At 42.7% G+C, this 19,688-nt stretch overlaps 1 protein-coding gene across 1 annotated transcript; it reads left to right on the top strand.

Annotated features, from left to right (window-relative positions):
* Nucleotides 1–1,246: 1,246 nt before the first annotated feature.
* LOC140892881 (uncharacterized) lies at nucleotides 1,247–3,353 on the top strand. Its single transcript, XM_073301917.1, has 3 exons — nucleotides 1,247–1,604; nucleotides 1,689–1,967; nucleotides 2,054–3,353. The coding sequence occupies exons 1-3, from the start codon at nucleotides 1,511–1,513 to the stop codon at nucleotides 2,134–2,136; spliced, it is 456 nt and encodes a 151-aa protein (XP_073158018.1). The 5' UTR covers nucleotides 1,247–1,510; the 3' UTR covers nucleotides 2,137–3,353.
* The last annotated feature ends 16,335 nt before the right edge of the window (nucleotides 3,354–19,688 follow it).

Consider the following 19,688-nt stretch of genomic DNA (forward strand, 5'->3'; position numbering starts at 1 on the left):
TTGAAAGAGAATACTAATGTTTTAGTTTTTGAGATCAAATCTTGCATCAAATAGAAAAAAATACTAATATTTTTAGTATTTAAAATCAAATCTTGTGATTAATAGAAGATAATCATCAAATGAATCATGAGGAGCCAATCAAATTGCGACATCTCATAAAATCAAAATGGTAGGAATCTGCATCCTTCAGCTATAATAGGGGGCAGATGAGCAACAAAAAACACAACACAGAAGATTGAAGCAAAAGAGTAGAAGAATTCAAGAGTTTTTTTCTCAAGTCATATTCAAGAAGTTCAAAGCGCAATTCAAGGCGTTCTTCTTCAAAATCATCAAATTCGAGAAGATCAAGACGTGATTCAAGGGATTAATTGCGTTCTTCTTTAAATATATTTAAATTCATTCAAATTCAAGGAAATCGTGTTTTTCATCAAATTCAAGAAGTTCGTGTTCTTCATCAATCAAATCAAATTCAAGAAGATCGTGTTCTTCATCAAACAAATCAAATTCAAGAAGATCGTGTTCTTCATCAATCAAATCAAATCCAAGAAGATTGTGTTCTTCATCAAATTCAAAAAGTTCCTGTTGTTCATCAAACAAATCAAATTCAAGAAGATCGTGTTCTTCATCAAATTCAAAAAGTTCGTGTTCTTCAACAAATAAATCAAATTCAAGAAGATCGTGTTCTTCATCAAATTCAAGATAACAAATTTCAAGGCGCGATTCAAGAAGTTCATCGCGTTCTTTCCAAATTTTGAAGTTTAATTCGATATCAAGGTGTTAACCCATCGAATTAACTTTATCAAGACATCAAATCAAATCTCAAGACATCAAATCATCTTCAAAGAATATCAAATACTCAGGAAATTCAAATCCAACAAGAAATTGTCATTGAAGAGGAGAATCAAGGGATTATTTAGAGATTACATCCATAAATCTTTATTTAATTTTTTATTTCTTAATTTTAAGAAATAAAGAATTTTGCTCTACAATGTCATCTTATTTTCGGGAGATCATCACATAAAAATTTCAAAGTGAAACATAATTGACTTGGGGCAATTATAGAATGGATGACCACTTTGGAGGTTTTCCAAGGTGTATGTGAGTGAGGACATAAGCATTGGAAAGACGCATCTTGATACAATGGAGAAAGTCGTATCTGGGACGTTACAAAATGACTATGAATGTCCATAAAATTTTAGAATAATTATGATTTTCAATTTCCAGAAAGTCAAAGGACCATCTTACTGATTATTCGCAAGATATTACAAATCTGCAGTTCTTCGAAGAATATAAAGTGTGTATTCAATGTTAATTTGTTAGCCTATTTATGAATAACTCGAACATGAAACTAAAAAGTTCCACAAGTATTTGCAAGAAGGAAGAATTGTGAGCACGTTGATTCGAGAACGAGCATTTCAACTAAATTAAATGAAAGTCAAAAGTCATCTGGCGTAAAAGAACGAGATAGATCGGAACAGGTTAACAAAAAGTGATTAGAGAAAATCTGCAGATGGATTCGGACACGACAAAATCTGTACAAGTTTGCTCCAGATTAATGGCTGCCCTTTTTGCTATATCCACATACTTCCAATTTGATGATCCAGGTGACCAAAAAGTCTCCCGATTTTTCTCCTAATTCATTCCCCTGTTGGGCAAACTCCGACCACTTTTTTCTGTTTGATATTCAGATTGGTATTTTTGGATCCCTCTGTATGTGTCTGCTTGTGTTGTCAACTTGGTAGAAATAAGCTCAGGGATCAAAAAACTGGCCAAGATTGCTTTTTGGCTCGGGGCGTTGTTGTTTTTAAAGGTTGTAATGGAAGATTTTCTCCATGGGATTGCTGGATTTTGGTCATTAGACATGAGGGAGAGAGTGGTGAGGGAGAAATTTGGAAGTGGGCTGGTGATTTGCTCCATGTTTCTGCAGTTGGAGTATTCATGCTTCCCAAATTATTCTTCAAAATATGGTGATGTGTTATAAGAATCTATATCCTTTTCTAATTGTACATTTTCTTGGCAATATCTCGAGGCTAAGATTTGTTTGTGTGAACAGGGATGCCGATCTTGGTGGGCATCGCGTATGGCCTCAGCTTCGGTTTCTTTGTATTCCACCGCACCGATATGAGGAGGTCTTGATGTAACGAACTACTAATCATGCACAGGAACTCGATTTTACTCGTACTGATGGCCTCAAATTATTGATTTCTTGTTCCCCTATGCAGTTAATAAACCATTCTTAACAAAACATATTTGTTGTTTATCCATGAGAACAGATAAAACGTGAAAGAGAACTTCATCCAAAGAGTCGATCTAAATGTCTGCACTTGCTCACATCCTAAAAACAAGCCAAAGTTTATATTAGAAAATATACAAATCTGTCCTCATTGTGTACAAGTATAATATCCAAAGTAATTCTAGCTAGTTATGTATCCTCCGTCAGTTTAATTCCATTTCTTTAACCTTTACTGAATAAATTGGGCTGGTGGGCACAGAGCTAGAAAAAAGAGATGCCTTTTTGCATCCATGCATATATAATTGGCATTGACTCCCTTGTCCACATGTCTTTGGAAATTTCCCCTTTTCTATTCTCTATATGATTCTCAGATTCTACTTGCTTTTGCAATGTTGTTTCTACGAGAGAATGTTGTTTCTACGAGAGAGTGTCAAGGAAGCACTTCTCAGCTTTTCCTTCACAAAATTTGAAACATGACCTATATATACGAACTCAACTCGATTAGCCATCTCAACAAAACTAAGTTATACTTTCTTTGGACTTTTTAACTTTGCACGTACGTACTTGTGTCCCTTTGTTCCACTTCAAATTAAGTTTGTAAATTTTTCAAAAAGCTAGGCACACACCATTCTTCCTAGCCAGGCCTTAGAAGCCAGAAAGAGACGTCCATCTGATCTTTCTCGATGTAAAACTTTGACTTGTTTGTGTGTATGTGTATGTGTATGTGTATATGTATGTGTGTGCATGTGGAGGCAGGCGTAAAGCTCGATCATGTTCATGGAAAATATTATATATTAGAGAAATAGTATTCTGGTATCGGCTGATTCATTATCTTGGATTATTTTTTAAGGCCTTTCAACTATGAAAATGGGAAAAGACACTTCAAATTAAACTGTGTTTCTAAGCGTGGTCAGAACCAAACAAGAAAGTTCCATGTCTCGGTTGTACAAGAACTTGGTATTATTTTGTAATTATGCGATAATAATTTCAAGAATAAAGCATGTGGTACACTGCAAAAGGTAGATTGTAAGATCGATGCGATTTTGCAAATATGCAGACTGAAACTTGTAGAGGGACGCAACATCACATTACATCTGCTTTTAACAGAAGATTCAAAAAAGAAATTATTATAAATCTTTGATGGGTTTTTTAGCCATCTCACTCCAAATTTGAATCCAGAGAGCTGTCGCGCTTTCGCATCTATGAACCGGCATGTATAAACAATACCCGTATATATGTATATTTTGGGAAAATTATGTTTTGGTCATGTAATTTGCATTTTTTTATATTAGTTTTGTTAATAGTAAATTTGTATTTTTTATTTGTAGTCATGTTACAGTGAATTTTAATTTTTAGTCCGGTAATTTGTATATTGATGGTGTCGAAATTTTACCTCGGGTTCGGTCTGGTAGAATGGATCCTCCAATTCCTTGTAGAGCAGGTCGGGTCGGGCACCACTTAGATCTGCACAAGCAACAGCTAGGTCAAAGGGCGCCGAAAGTATTTTTGGCGTGACCCCTCCGATGCCTAAGTCAGTGGCTTGAAGGCAGAGAGTATGATTAATGCGAAAACTGAGAGATATGAGTGAGTGAATGCGTGATGAATAATGAGTAGTGAAATAATGAATAATGAAACCATAACAGTACATGTATTTATAGGGGAAAATAGAGTAAGTTATCCATTCGAATTATAACATGTTCTGTACTAGGACTCTTTATTCATTGGTCCGCCCTTGAGCTCATCCCTATCCCATTCATATCTGTGCAATGGTCAAGCTTATTGTCAATGTATTCGAGTCCCACTTGAACTAGAAAACACGCCAAGCCCATTGGGCCCCAGCTCGGGTCGGCCCATTAACAGCAGCCCAGGTCTTGATACACCCTAACAGGTAGGAAACTGGGCTGGACCTTATATATAATAATAATCCAATAATTGGGCCAACCCTCTTAAACCCATAATGAACGGATCCGGGTTAAAATAATTTCCCGGGGTATCAATAGTACCTCCCGAACTGGTATAAAAAAAGAATGAATTTAGACCAAGACTGCAGTCCGGACCCCGTACTACCCATACTTTTGTCAGATAGCCCAAAATTGACCCCGAGGGATGTGTTTCTTTGAACGGTCCAGATCAGGATCCGCGTGATGTGCTTTTTACGAACGGCCCAGATGCTTCTTGACGGTTCGCCTCCCGAGGCTTTGGAGGCCTTGACCTGTAGTAGCCCGAACCCTAATTGAGTAATTAAAGGATTAATGCTAATTAATTCAATGGGGGATTGGACGGATCGGAAGCTCCGAAGGGACGATCGGAAGCTCCGATCGGGATCGGAAGCTCCGATGAGGATCGGAGGCACCGATGATATTACGTCATCCATGACGTGTGGCTGGATCGGAAGCTCCGATCAGGACCGGAGGCTCCGATCACCCCTATCCGGAGTCATCAAGTGATATTTTGACACGTGGCAGATCAGGATCTTCGGAAGCTCCGATGGCAGGATCGGACGTTCCGATCCAGGTTCGGATGTTCCGATCAAGGATCGGAAGCTCCGATCGTTGTCTATAAATAGAAGGCCGAGACTTCATTTCTCTTTGCCAATTCCGAGTTCTCCTTTCCTTTCTAGTCCTTTTGGAGCTGTTCTAGTCTTCTTAGGCTTGGTCCGAAGGTCGGAGAGGCGTTCGGTAGTCGTAGCGGAGTTGTGCCCAAGTTTTGGAGGCATCGACATCAAAGGGCTAACGACGGACGAAGGCGGACTTTAGGCTTGGACTTAGAGCTGGTAGTGCCTACCTGGTATTTGAGGTACGAAAGTACTGTTCGAGATATCCTGACTGAGTATGCATGTATTATATGACTGCATGATTTATATGCCATGATATTATGCTGCATTCATTTGCATCTTGCTGTATCTCCTTCGAGATGTCTGTTAGTAGGGTTGTACCCTATCCTGTTAGTGGATGGACTTCCATCGATTTGGGTCCGGCGTTTCCACGGTTATCTCGGTATGGGAGCCACCTCCTGAAGCGACGGCACAGCGTGCTACATACCAGGGCCCGGTCTGTCTCTGTTATCTGATCCTTGACCTCGAGTCTATAGGGAGTTCACTTTGCATGCATGTATACTCATACTCTCGCACTGAACGTTTTATGCTCACGTCTCGTACTCTGTATTTTCTGGACACCCTATTCCATGGGGCAGGTTTGCGATTGGACGAGGAGGGTGGATCCAGGAGGGGCTAGTCAGTGATTGGCCAGCTGGAGCTTCGTCTAGGCTTTATTACTGATGTTTGGGTTTATACAGCTATTCGATTTGGTTGTATAATATTGGATAATTACAGATTCCTTTACTTGGGATTGTATAATGTTATTGGTTTCCGCAGTTTTATTCTGATATCTGTTTTATTAAGTTAATTGCATGCCTAAGTTCTGTTTAGTAGGTGATCCGGGTAAGGGTCACTACATTTATGGTATCAGAGCATGCACAAAAGATTTCTTGGGATTTAGTCTCATCTTGAGGTATTTTTGTAGATGTCAAATCGTGATGACCAGAGTTCTCATGGCAGTGTTGGTGGGCGTTGGGGTGATGCCGACCGGGAGCCTCGTCGAGAACGGCATCATCGTCACCATGACGACGAGCGTTTCACTGTGCGTCGATTCTTAGCTATGGGTCCTAAGCCCTTAGTTGGAGGTGAGTCTCCGGAGGATGCGGAGAACTGGTTAGACCGCATGGAGACGACTTTTCAGACTTTCCAATGCACTGATGAGCAGAAGGTGGAGACCCTTGGCTATCTTCTGGATGGACGTGCGCGCAGGTGGTGGAGGTTTACTTCTGCACCTTTTGTTGCGGCGAGAGGAGTGGCCACCTGGGCCGAGTTCCGCACAGCTTTCCAAAAGCGGTATTTTCCTCCTGCACTCCGACAGTCGAAGGCAGGCGAGCTACTGAGTCTGCGACAGGGAACCATGTCTATCGATGAGTATCAGCAGAGGTTCTTTGATCTGCTATCCTATTGCCCCGAGATTGCTGATAGCTCAGAGATGAAGTATAATCTGTTCCTTCAGGGCCTTAACCCTGAGATTCATGACCGTGTGGCGGTTGGCGACGACATGTCCTACGAGGGTTTGGTGAGCCGTTGTCACCAGGCGGAGGACAGCATTCGGCGGAACAGGTCTTTCTCTCAGTCGAGACCTGCTAGTTCTTTGGCCCCCCGTGCCCAGTCATTCAAGAAGTCTGGATCTTCTTCTTCCTCTGGTTCTGGAGGTGTTGTCCGTTTTGGTAAGAAGGACAAGTGTGATCACTGTGGGAAGAACCATCCATCCGACAAGTGCCGCAGAGCTTCTGGAGCTTGTTTTCGTTGTGGAGAGACTGGTCATATCCGGAGGGATTGTCCACTGTCTGGGGGAGGCGGTTCTGGTTCTGGTTCAGGATCGGGTTCTCAGGCTACCGTTCAGCAGAGGTCGCAGGGACAGTCTGCTGGGAGTTCTCATTTGAGGCCACGAGCTTCTGGCCAGGTGTTTGCCCTGAGACATGATCAGGCTGTGGAGGAGAATGAGAAAGTCATCGCAGGTACATTTATGCTTTATGGTATACCTGCTCTTGTACTTATTGACACTGGTGCATCTCATTCCTTCATTTCTGCACGTTTTGTTAAGAGGCATAAGTTACCATGCATTGCACTAGACGTAGTGATGTCTGTTTCTACTCCGACGGGCCAATCTGCTTTGGCTAAGCGTCTAGTGATGGGTTGCCCTTTAGAGTTCGAAGGGAACATTCTGTTAGCGAATCTCATGGTCCTGGCGATGGACGACTTTGATTGCATTCTGGGAATAGATGTGCTGACTACCTATCGAGCTTCAGTGGACTGCTATCAGAGATTAGTACGCTTTCATCCGGAAGGGAGTGAGAGTTGGTTTTTCTATGGTGAGGGAGCGCGACCCCCGATGCCTTTGGTATCAGCTTTGAGAGCCTGTCGAGCTCTAGAGTCTGGCGGGGAAGGCTGCCTTATCTATGCAGTTGATTTGTCCGCTGAGAGTCTTGGGATAGAGAGCATTCCTGTTATGGATGAATTTCCAGATGTGTTTCCTGATGAGATTCCGGGTTTTCCTCCTGCTAGGGAAGTCGAGTTTGGCATAGAGTTGATGCCGGGTACTTCGCCTATTTCTAGAGCACCGTATCGTCTGGCTCCGTCAGAGATGCGTGAGTTGAAGAATCAGCTACAGGATCTTTTGGACAAGGGGTACATTCGTCCTAGTGTATCTCCTTGGGGAGCTCCTGTTCTCTTCGTGAAGAAGAAGGATGGGTCGATGCGGCTGTGCATTGACTATCGGCAGCTGAATCGAGTGACTGTGAAGAACAAGTATCCGTTGCCTCGTGTTGATGACTTGTTTGACCAGCTGCAGGGCACATCAATTTACTCCAAGATTGACTTGAGATCTGGGTATCATCAGTTGAGAGTTCGTGATCAGGACGTAGCCAAGACTGCATTCCGTACTCGCTATGGGCATTACGAGTTCCTAGTGATGCCATTTGGTTTGACTAATGCGCCGGCTATATTCATGGATCTGATGAACCGTGTCTTCAGGGAGTATTTGGACAAGTTTGTCGTGGTCTTCATTGACGACATCCTGGTTTATTCGCGTAATACGGAAGAGCATGTTTCTCACTTGCGGTTGGTACTGCAGACTCTTCGAGATGAGCAATTGTACGCCAAGCTGAGCAAGTGTGAGTTCTGGATGGATAGAGTGGTTTTTCTTGGCCATATCATATCCAGGGAGGGGATTTCTGTTGATCCAAGCAAGATTGAAGCGGTACTTAATTGGTCGCGTCCGACGACAGTTGCTGAGATCCGTAGTTTTCTGGGTCTAGCAGGGTATTATCGTCGCTTCATTCTGAACTTCTCTCAGTTAGCTCGGCCGTTGACGCAGCTTACCCGCAAGGGTGTGGATTTTGAGTGGTCCTCCGAGTGTGAGGAGAATTTCCGTGAGCTTCGACGGCGGTTGACTTCTGCGCCGGTGTTAGCATTACCGTCAGGATCTGGAGGGTATGTAGTTTACACGGATGCTTTTCTTCAGGGGTTAGGTTGTGTCCTGACTCAGAATGGGCATGTGATTGCATACGCTTCTAGACAGCTGAAGCTTCACGAGGACAACTACCCAGTCCATGATTTGGAGTTAGCAGCCATTGTGTTCGCTTTGAAGATCTGGCGTCATTATCTTTATGGCGAGAAATTTGAGATCTTCACCGACCATAAGAGTCTCAAGTATTTGTTCACTCAGGCAGAATTGAACATGAGACAGAGACGTTGGATGGACTTGCTTAAGGACTATGATTGCGAGATTAAGTACCATCCGGGAGCTGCTAATCTCACCGCTGATGCTTTGAGTCGCAAGGTGCGATTATCCGCACTTCAGACTTGTTCGATGTCTAGTGCGATCAGTGACTGTTGTACTTCAGGTTTTACCTTCAAGCATAAGAAAGGTATGCAGAGTATCCAGATGTTTGAGATATTATCTGAGCCAGCCTTGTATTCGCGGATCCGAGATGCTCAAATGTCTGATTCGAAGACCCAGCGTTTAGCTCGTCTAGCTAACGAGGGTAGCTCGTCTGGATTTCATTATCAGTCAGACGGCTTTCTGTGTTTGTCTGGTAGGCTTGTGATTCCACAGGATGAAGAGTTGCGATAGGAGATTTTATCTCAGGCACATCGCACTAAGTTGAGTATTCATCCTGGGAGCAACAAGATGTACAAGGATCTACGTACTCGTTTCTGGTGGAAGGGAATGAAACGCAGTGTTTATCAGTTTGTTTCGAGATGTTTGGTGTGTCAACAGGTCAAGGCAGAGCACCGACGACCTGGAGGATTGCTTCACAGTCTGCCTATTCCTGAATGGAAATGGGAGTTTATCACTATGGACTTTGTGACCCATTTGCCGGTATCCCCGAGGAACTGTGATGCTATCTGGGTTGTGGTGGACCGACTCACCAAGTCAGCGCATTTCATTGCCTATAGCCGAGAGTACTCTGTGGATCGCATGGCACGGATGTACATTCAGGAGATCGTTCGACTTCATGGAGTGCCTGTGAGCATTGTCAGCGATCGGGACCCCAGGTTTACTTCTAGATTCTGGGGGAGTGTTCAGCGTGCGATGGGTACTACTCTCAGTTTGAGTACAGCCTATCATCCAGAGACTGATGGTCAGTCAGAGCGCACTATCCGTACGTTAGAGGATATGCTTAGAGCGTGCATCTTGGATTTTGGTTCAGCCTGGCAGGATCATTTGCCGTTGATCGAGTTCGCTTACAACAACAGCTATCACACTAGTATTGGGATGGCACCTTTTGAAGCGTTGTATGGGCGACGTTGTCGTACTCCACTCTTCTGGGAAGAAGTGGGGGAGAGACAGGCTGAGGGACCGGAGTTTATCCAGCAGGCGATAGACATTGTTGATCAGATCAAGAAACGGATTAAGACTGCCCAGGATCGCCAGGCCAGTTATGCTAATATCAAGCGTAGGCCTTTGCAGTTCGAGGTCGGGGAGAAAGTGTTTCTGAGAGTGTCACCTTTCCACAAGATTCTCAGATTTGGCCTTAAGGGCAAGTTGTCTCCCAGATTTATCGGTCCGTTTGAGATCTTGGAGAGTATTGGCGATTTGGCTTATCGACTAGCATTGCCACCGCATCTATCTAGTATTCACGATGTGTTCCACGTATCTCTGTTGCGACGGTATGTGGCGGATGAGTCCCACATTCTGCAGCGGTCTGATGTTCAGGTGGATAAGGATTTGACTTATGTTGAGAAACCTCTTCGTATCCTGGATTATAAGGATAAGGTTTTACGGAACAAAGTCATTCCTTTAGTTTTAGTTCAGTGGCAGCGCCGAGGTACTGAGGAAGCTACTTGGGAGCTTGAGGACAGGATGCGTAAAGACCATCCTGAGTTGTTTTGATTTCATTCTTTAAGTTGTATTCAGTTGCAAACTCTGTAAACGGTTTGATTTGAATAAAGAATGTTTCTGATTTCTGTATTTGCATTCGGTACTTAAGATCTGATTTCGAGGACGAAATATCTTAAGTGGGGGAGAATGTAGTAGCCCGAACCCTAATTGAGTAATTAAAGGATTAATGCTAATTAATTCAATGGGGGATTGGACGGATCGGAAGCTCTGAAGGGACGATCGGAAGCTCCGATCGGGATCGGAAGCTCCGATGAGGATCGGAGGCACCGATGATATTACGTCATCCATGACGTGTGGCTGGATCGGAAGCTCCGATCAGGACCGGAGGCTCCGATCACCCCTATCCGGAGTCATCAAGTGATATTTTGACACGTGGCAGATCAGGATCTTCGGAAGCTCCGATGGCAGGATCGGACGTTCCGATCCAGGTTCGGATGTTCCGATCAAGGATCGGAAGCTCCGATCGTTGTCTATAAATAGAAGGCCGAGACTTCATTTCTCTTTGCCAATTCCGAGTTCTCCTTTCCTTTCTAGTCCTTTTGGAGCTGTTCTAGTCTTCTTAGGCTTGGTCCGGAGGTCGGAGAGGCGTTCGGTAGTCGTAGCGGAGTTGTGCCCAAGTTTTGGAGGCATCGACATCAAAGGGCTAACGACGGACGAAGGCGGACTTTAGGCTTGGACTTAGAGCTGGTAGTGCCTACCTGGTATTTGAGGTACGAAAGTACTGTTCGAGATATCCTGACTGAGTATGCATGTATTATATGACTGCATGATTTATATGCCATGATATTATGCTGCATTCATTTGCATCTTGCTGTATCTCCTTCGAGATGTCTGTTAGTAGGGTTGTACCCTATCCTGTTAGTGGATGGACTTCCATCGATTTGGGTCCGGCGTTTCCACGGTTATCTCGGTATGGGAGCCACCTCCTGAAGCGACGGCACAGCGTGCTACATACCAGGGCCCGGTCTGTCTCTGTTATCTGATCCTTGACCTCGAGTCTATAGGGAGTTCACTTTGCATGCATGTATACTCATACTCTCGCACTGAGCGTTTTATGCTCACGTCTCGTACTCTGTATTTTCTGGACACTCTATTCCATGGGGCAGGTTTGCGATTGGATGAGGAGGGTGGATCCAGGAGGGGCTAGTCAGTGATTGGCCAGCTGGAGCTTCGTCTAGGCTTTATTACTGATGTTTGGGTTTATACAGCTATTCGATTTGGTTGTATTACAGATTCCTTTACTTGGGATTGTATAATGTTATTGGTTTCCGCAGTTTTATTCTGATATCTGTTTTATTAAGTTAATTGCATGCCTAAGTTCTGTTTAGTAGGTGATCCGGGTAAGGGTCACTACATGACCTGTCTCGTCCCGAGCCGTAGATCGAGATGATAATCAACGGTCTAGATCAATTCATTACCTTTATAAATATGTCAGTAAAATTTCATTTTTTACTTTTCACTCTTGTACTGTTACGCTGTCAAAATTTCGAAAGCTCGCCCGACCCGGACTGCTACTTCCGTCTTGTTTGTGTCAGTCCCGAGCTACAGCTCTTTTACCTGTAAGTCCTACCGTCCTTACACTAGATTGATTAATATGTCTTCCCCAGATGAAACATCTGTTAGGGAAATAGTAGCATTTGTTGAAGCACCCAATTCTCCCTCTAATAACCCCGAGCCCTCCGATTCTGATAATCCAAGCTCAGAGCTGGATTTATCGGAGACTCGAGAGGAAAAATTAAAGCGATTGCACAGACTCAGGTCGGATGAGGCCCGATTATCTGCCAAGGGAAAACAATGGTATGAAGTACTGGCCTCCCATATAAGTCCAGACCTGGGTCCCCTCCTTAGGGAGAGATCGGGCATGCTCGATACATATGATCTTATAATCCCGAGCCGTAAAGACCAGGCTCATAGACCTCCCCCTAACTTCTTGAGCTTCAGCCTAGACCAAATCAAGATGGGTCTAAGATTTTCCGTCCCAAGATGCGTATCCTATCTCTGTCAATATTTTTGTGTGTGTCCAAGTCAGTTATCCCCGAACTCTTTTAGTTCAATTCTATCATTAGGTGTCCTTTTTTGTTTGTTCCGAATTCTGTTAGACATATGAAATTTCATTTATTTCCTGCAAATTAAGAAAACTGCCCCGGGACGCTTCTATATTTCCATGCGACCCAAATACCCCTTTTTGAAGGGTAAGCCTAGCTCACACAAGGGCTGGACAAACAGATATTTTTTTGTTAAACCCAACTAGCCCTGGGAATGTCGGTCCAACTGGGCTATGAATTTCACCACCCCTGAACCCCCAGCACTGCCCACTCATGACTTCACCAACTTTATCAACACAATGTCCGCGCAAACCTTTGATATTGAGAGCCTGATTGAGGAGGATATGCTCTGTCATTATGGCTTCAGTGGGAAGGGAGTAGAGATCCAAGGGGATATAGGTAGTACCCCTATATCCGTACTATCTTTATTTATATTTATTTATTGTATTTTTCCTTGTTCAGACGATAGGATCAGATCTGCCACCATGCCTGCTAACTTCAGAGCTGCTTTGAAGAATTTAAAACGGAAGAAATCTGAAGATGTAGAGGCCAGCTCTCATCCCGAACCAGAGACCACTGCTCCCTCCAAGAAGAAACCAGTCTGAGCTCATGGAAAAGGCCCGGTAGAGGAGTTTGAATCTCAATCGGACCCCGTGCCTAGAGGCATGGCTTTCCAGACCGGGACTCCCGAGATGTCCTTCTTTTCACAGCCCAACCCCCAAGGGAGCCTGGGCATAATGCAAAACCTGATCTCCCGGTCTGACGTAAAGATCCTACAAGTTGTGCCCCACATGGAGGCTGAGCAAAACTTTGCTCTGGCTTTCCTGCATGTATATTATTTTTTAACTTCATAACTTTTATCCCGAGCTGATATTTATCCTTTTATATTATCACAGGCCTTAGCTTGGGGAGGGGAGATTACTTGCCGAGCTTTCAAAACCCGAGAGGAGCATGCCATGAATCAGGTGGCTTTTGTGACTCGGATTTCTGAACTCACGTGGAGGACCCGTGAGATGAAAAAAGAATATGAAGAAGAACAGGCCGGGATGAGGGCTAAGATTGAGTCCTATCGTACTGCCCTGGAAACTGCCAATACTAAAATTGCTGAGCTGGAGGTGGAAAAATTCGAGTCAGAGAGCCAAGTACGGGCCCTGACCAAAGAATTAGAGATTGCCAAGAAGGTCGGGAAGAAGGAGATCTTGAATTCCGTTGATTTTGCTAATGTCGTGGCTGAGAAGGTGGCTACCTTCTTTAACGAGGGTTTCAAGGGGTGCTTAAACCAGTTCAGGGCTAATGGGTACTCAGAGGCCGAGCACCCCGCCCTTTTCCTAGACTGTACCAAGGCTCTCGATGACATGCCTGATGAGGACTCGGAGGAGGCCGAGCCGGAGCAGCCAGAAAATCTCGACCAGAGCTCAAAGCCTCAAGATGCCTCCGCTCCTTGATTATTTTTGTTCCTGTTGTATTTGTTTAAAAACATAATCTTAATGGTAGACCCTGCGCGGTCAGTGATTTTGGTTGTTGCCCAGGTCGGGCTAATACATTGTTTACTGTTCCGTGCATGAATGTTTTTGCCCAGTTCGGGCTTCTTTAAGAATTCTAATATTCTAACATGGTTTCTGTTATAAATGTGCATACAAGTCCAGCAATAGAATTTATTAAGTATAAGTCATTTAAGGGCCCGACCTACACATACCCGGACTGGCTGAATTCCAGTTGAGTCAAAGTTTTACCGAGTAAATTACTGAGAGCCTGGGCTACATGTACCCGGACTGGATTAACAATAAATGCTGTCATTAAAGCCCGACCTACATGTTACCGGACTGATTGAATCAAGACAATTTAAATATTTGAGAGTTTGACCTACATGTACCCGAACTGGCTAAAAGTTTAATCAAGGATTTATTAAGTGCAACTCATTGAAGGCCCGACCTACATATACCAGGACTGGCCAAAAGCTTAGTCTTTTTGATCGTGCAACACATTGTATGCCTGACCTATATATACCAGGACTGGCTGCATTCAAATTGAGCCCCAAAATAAAACTATTCAAGCCTTACTGCAGTCTTTGATATCGATCCGAACTTTGAACTTTTAAGTACCATCAATGTGATTTTTTGAGTGCCAGACCTGCCTGGGTTTTGAGTTCCACTGATGTGGGCCACTGAGGTGGACTTTGAGTGTCAGACATGCCTGGGCTTTGAGTTCCACTGATGTGGGCCACTGAGGTGGACTTTGAGTGCCAGACCTGCCTGGGCTTTGAGTTTCACTGATGTGGGCCACTGAGGTGGACTTTGAGTGTCAGACCTGCTTAGGCTTTGAGTTCCACTGATGTGGGCCACTGAGGCGGACTTTGAGTGCCAGACCTGCCTGGGCTTTGAGTTCCACTGATGTGGGCCACTGAGGTGGACTTTGAGTGCCAGACCTGCCTGGGCTTTGAGTTCCACTGATGTGGGCCACTGAGGTGGACTTTGAGTGCCAGACCTGCCTGGGCTTTGAGTTCCACTGATGTGGGCCACTGAGGTGAACTTTGAGTGCCAGACCTGCCTGGGCTTTGAGTTTCAATGATGTGGGCCACTGAGGTGGACTTTGAGTGCCAGAACTGCCTGGGCTTTGAGTTCTATTGATGTGGGCTACTGAGGTGGACTTTGAGTGTCAGACCTGCCTGGGCTTTGAGTTCCACTGATGTGGGCCTTTGAGGTGGACTTTGAGTAAAGAATGTTACCAAAAATCACAGGGTGTTCCATAAAACAGAACTGACTCTTGCAACATTCAAAAACAAAATTGACGCTAAAACAGGACTGGCCCTGATGTAAACAAAACAGGACTGACCCCTGATGTAAACAAAACAAATAACACAAAAAACTTGGCTGGTTAAGAACCAGCTTAGTAAGATCTAAATAATATGACGAGACCCGAGCTGAGCTACTAGGGGTAGTATTTTTTCAAATGCTGAGCATTCCATGGCCTTTTACCTTTTTTTCCTTGGGGATCTTCTAAGTAATATGCAGCTATTCTAGCTTTTCCTATCACTTTGAATGGGCCTTCATACTTGGCCTCTAGCTTTCCTCTTTTCCCTGGATGTTGTATCTTTCGCATAACCAGGTCTCCCTCCCGGAAAACCTTAGGGTATACTCTTTTGTTGTAGGTCTGGGTCATTCGCTTGCGATAGGCTGCGAGCCTAATTGCAGCTCGGGACCTGTGCTCCTCAAGTAAATCCAAATCCATTGCTCGCAGTTCTTGATTGTTTGCCCCATATGCCATTATCCTAGCACTCTCTTGTCCAATTTCTGCTGGGAGAACAGCTTCGGTCCCATACACCATGCTGAAAGGAGTTTCGCCCGTAACAGATCGAGTTGTAGTTCGGTAAGACCACAATACGGAAGGGAGTTCGTCTGCCCACTTGCCCTTGGCTGCATCCAGTCGTGTCTTAAGGGCTTGGACTATCGTTTTGTTGGTAACTTCGACTTGCCCATTCCCTTGCGGGTATGCTACAAAGGTGAAAACCTGTTCGATCTTCATCTCCTGGCACCATGCTCGAACTTTGGATCCACAAAACTGTCTCCCATTATTTGATGCCAACCTACGAGGGATTCCGAAGCGGCACACTATATTTTTCCATAAAAAATTGAGCACTTCGTTTTCTGTAATTTTAGCTAGGGGCTCGGCTTCCACCCATTTGGAGAAATAATCGACTGCGACCAACAAAAATTTCCTTTTCCCCGTGCTAACAGGGAATGGCCCTACAATGTCCATCCCCCACTGATCAAAAGGACAAGAGGCCACCACTGCCTTCATATATTCTGCAGGTCTCCACTGTAGGTTAGCATGTCTTTGGCAATTATAACATGAATTAACCAGATCTGATGAGTCTTTCCGCATAGTAGGCCAGAAGAATCCCGCCAGGATTGCTTTTCGAGCTAGGGCAAGACTGCCCAGGTGACTGCCACAAGACCCTTCATGAATTTCTCTTAGTACATAATTAGCCTCGTCAGGACCCAAACATTTTAACAAAGGCTGAGAGAAAGATCTTTTGAACAAGATCTGATCGATCATGACGAAGCGAAGAGCCCTTCTCTTTACCTCCTTAGATTTCTTATTATCGCTTGGTAGTTCTTCCTTGGTCAGATACTGATATATATATCATATCTCCAATCTCCCTATGGTACCTGAGCTATAATATCATCGAGAGTTTCGAGCTGAGAAACAAGTTCCCGACCTGGAACAATGGGATCAGGTCGGTTACTGAGGGCACTGGCTAGGCGAGCTAAGTGGTCTGCTTTAATATTTTCAGTTCGGGGGATGAGCTCCAAATTTAACTCGGTGAAACCTTCTTTGGCTTTGTCCAGTGCTTTGACATACCTCAGCATCTTCCCATATTTGCATTCAAATTTCCCGTTACTCTGTTGGATTGCTAATTGGGAATCGGAATACAGAATAGCTCGGGAGATACCCAAGTTTCGTGCTGCTTTGAGCCCAAGTAATAATGCCTCATATTCTGCTTCATTGTTTGAGGCTTTGAAGTCTAATCTGATTGGAATATTAGTTTCTTCACCCCAAGGTGAGATGATCACAATTCCAGCTCCGCTCCCGGACTGACATGATGACCCATCTACAAAAATTTTCCATAGCTCTTCTTGTTCTAGTTGAACTGTCTTTGCCAAGAAATCAGCTAGGGCTTGAGCCTTTATGGCTGTCCGAGGCTCAAATTTGATATCATACTCACTCAGCTCTGTAATCCATCTGATAAGTCTCCCCGATGTGTCCAGATTGGTTGCAATTTTTCCCAGAACGCTGTTGGTGAGTACGGTGATGGGATGTGACAAAAAGTAAGAACGCAATTTTCTTGCGGTGATGAATAAAGCTAAGGCAAGCTTCTCCTGGGTTAAGTAATTGAGTTCGGCTCCCTTCAAGGCATGACTCACAAAATAAACGGGCTGATGATTTTTTCCGTCCCTCCTGATCAGGACCGAACTGGCTACTCGGGGTGTGACTGCCAAGTATAAGAACAATGCTTCCCCCTGGGTAGGCTTATTCAGCACAGGCAATTGCTTTAAGTAAGCCTTCAAGTCCCGGAAGGCTTTCTCGCTTTCCTCATTCTATTCAAAAAATTTTGTCTTTCGTAGTGCCTTGAAGAAAGGGAGGTTTTTATCTGCTGATCGGCTTATAAACCGGGCCAGTGCTGTAATTCTTCCCGTTAATCTACTTCCTGTATATTCTTGGGGGAGCTCATAGAAATGATGGCTTGAACCTTTTCGGGATTAGCTTCGATTCCCCTTCTTATAACCATGTAACCAAGAAACTTTCCAGCTCGGACTCCGAAAGTACACTTGCTGGGGTTTAGCTTAAGCTGATAGCGCTTCAAAGTCTGAATAGTTTGAGTTAGGTCGGTAATGAACTGGTCTGCAATTCGGGTCTTGACCAGGATATCATCTACATAGACCTCGATATTTTTGCCAATTTGCTGCTCGAATACTCTGTCCATCAACCTTTGGTATGTAGCCCCAGCATTTTTGAGTCCAAACGGCATGACCACATAGCAATAAGTTCCTGTCGATGTGACAAAACTCACCTTGTTCTTGTCCTATTTTGCTAAGGGAATTTGGTGATATCCCTGATAAGCATCCAAAAAGCTGAGTAATTCATTCTCTGCGGTTGTATCAACAAGCTGATCGATTCTAGGTAGGGGTAGCAATCTTTAGGGCATGCTTTATTTAAATCTCAAAAATCTACACACTACGCCATTTTCCCGTGGACTTGGGAATGCTACAACTTAAATTGTAATTCATCCAAGTGTAGGTTTTCTGCAAGTAATATACTCGTGAGTACGAGATCGATCCACGGAGAGGATGTTGTAAATTTAATTTTAGCAATGATATATTATAGATGAAAATATTATTATAAAACTTCAAATACACAAATTATAAAATTGTCAAGGCTTCAAAGATTCATTGTTGGTTTATTTAAGATTTCTTAACAAAAATAAATAAAAAAAACTAAAATAAAAATAAACATAAGACAATAATTAAATATTTATACAAATATATCATATAATATAGTTCCCACTATATTAATATCAGATTAATCGATATTTAATACATGGTACCCATAATATATATATAAATGCATAAATATAAATTGACATAAAATTAAATGTTAGATCAAATCACAATATTTCATTTAGAACAACCGGCAGAGCCACGCTATTGTCTAAATAAAATATATGACCTTTTTTATGTTAGATGCGGAAAAATAAATGTTAGATGCGAGAAAGTAAATGTTAGTTGCGGAAAGTAAAAGTTAGTTGCGAAAAGTAAAAGTTAGTTGCGGAAAGTAAAAGTCAGTTCAAATCACAATATATTATTTAGAACAACCGACAGAGTCACGCTACCGTCTAAATAATATATATGACTTTATTATAAATAGATACATATATTTATAGTATATAATTATTGTAGTATTTATTGTATCATATTTGACAACAAATCAAGGTGGTTACATTCAAGGTACCAAGCATTTGATGTAAATAGATAACAATAAATCATCCAAAATTATACCTACAAATAAATATCAATTAGTAAAAATAAAAATAGAAAAGGAAAGAATATACAAAATATAAAAAATCTTACTTGACCAACAATGAAACCTTTTCACCTTGACATAAAAAGATTTAGCTTTCCATGAACATGAAACTCAAGAATAAAGATAAAAGAAATTTCATACTTGAACTTGAGAAACTTGCACACTCAAACTTTTATTCTCACACACACAATATTTATTTTACAAATGAGGAATTCTCTACACCCTTGCACACTACAAAGCTTATACAACACATCTATTTATAGGCCAATGAGAGCAAGGGTCCAAGACTCATTAAATATGGAATAGTAAAGTTGGTGGGTACTTGTCTCCTTGAATGTCAATACATTGACCCAACTTTAATTGGCATGTTTGATGCCTTAAACTTTCGATTTTGCTTCTGCACAAAACATATAACACGTATCCCTTTGTCTGTAGATGTGTTTTGACAACTCATTCACCCCTTTTAAATAAAATATAAAATACTTATGATATTTTTACTCCAAGCTGGTCATAGTAAAAGTAAATCTATCTCCATTTTGATGTTTGATTATTTTGATCATCTTAATGAAGTTTTTGGAATTTCTTGTCTTCTACAAAGTTGAAGATGCCTCTTTTGTGATTCTACAGGATTTGAGATTACTCCATTATGACATCTGTAGATTGAGTAATTTTATTTTTACCAAACCTACGCAAACCGTAAAATACAACATTTTAGTAAAATATTTAAATATAAACACAACACTAAAATAATACAACTTCATAATTTTAATTAAACTTTAATTTTAAAACACACTTTTTAGCATATAAATAATTACAAATTTTAAGTTTCATGAGGGAACCAGAATGATATTAGACAACCAGGTCGGGAAATATATTTCCTCA

This window comes from Henckelia pumila, chromosome 3 (genome assembly GCF_033568475.1).
Source record: "Henckelia pumila isolate YLH828 chromosome 3, ASM3356847v2, whole genome shotgun sequence".
In the NCBI taxonomy this organism is placed as follows: domain Eukaryota; kingdom Viridiplantae; phylum Streptophyta; class Magnoliopsida; order Lamiales; family Gesneriaceae; genus Henckelia; species Henckelia pumila.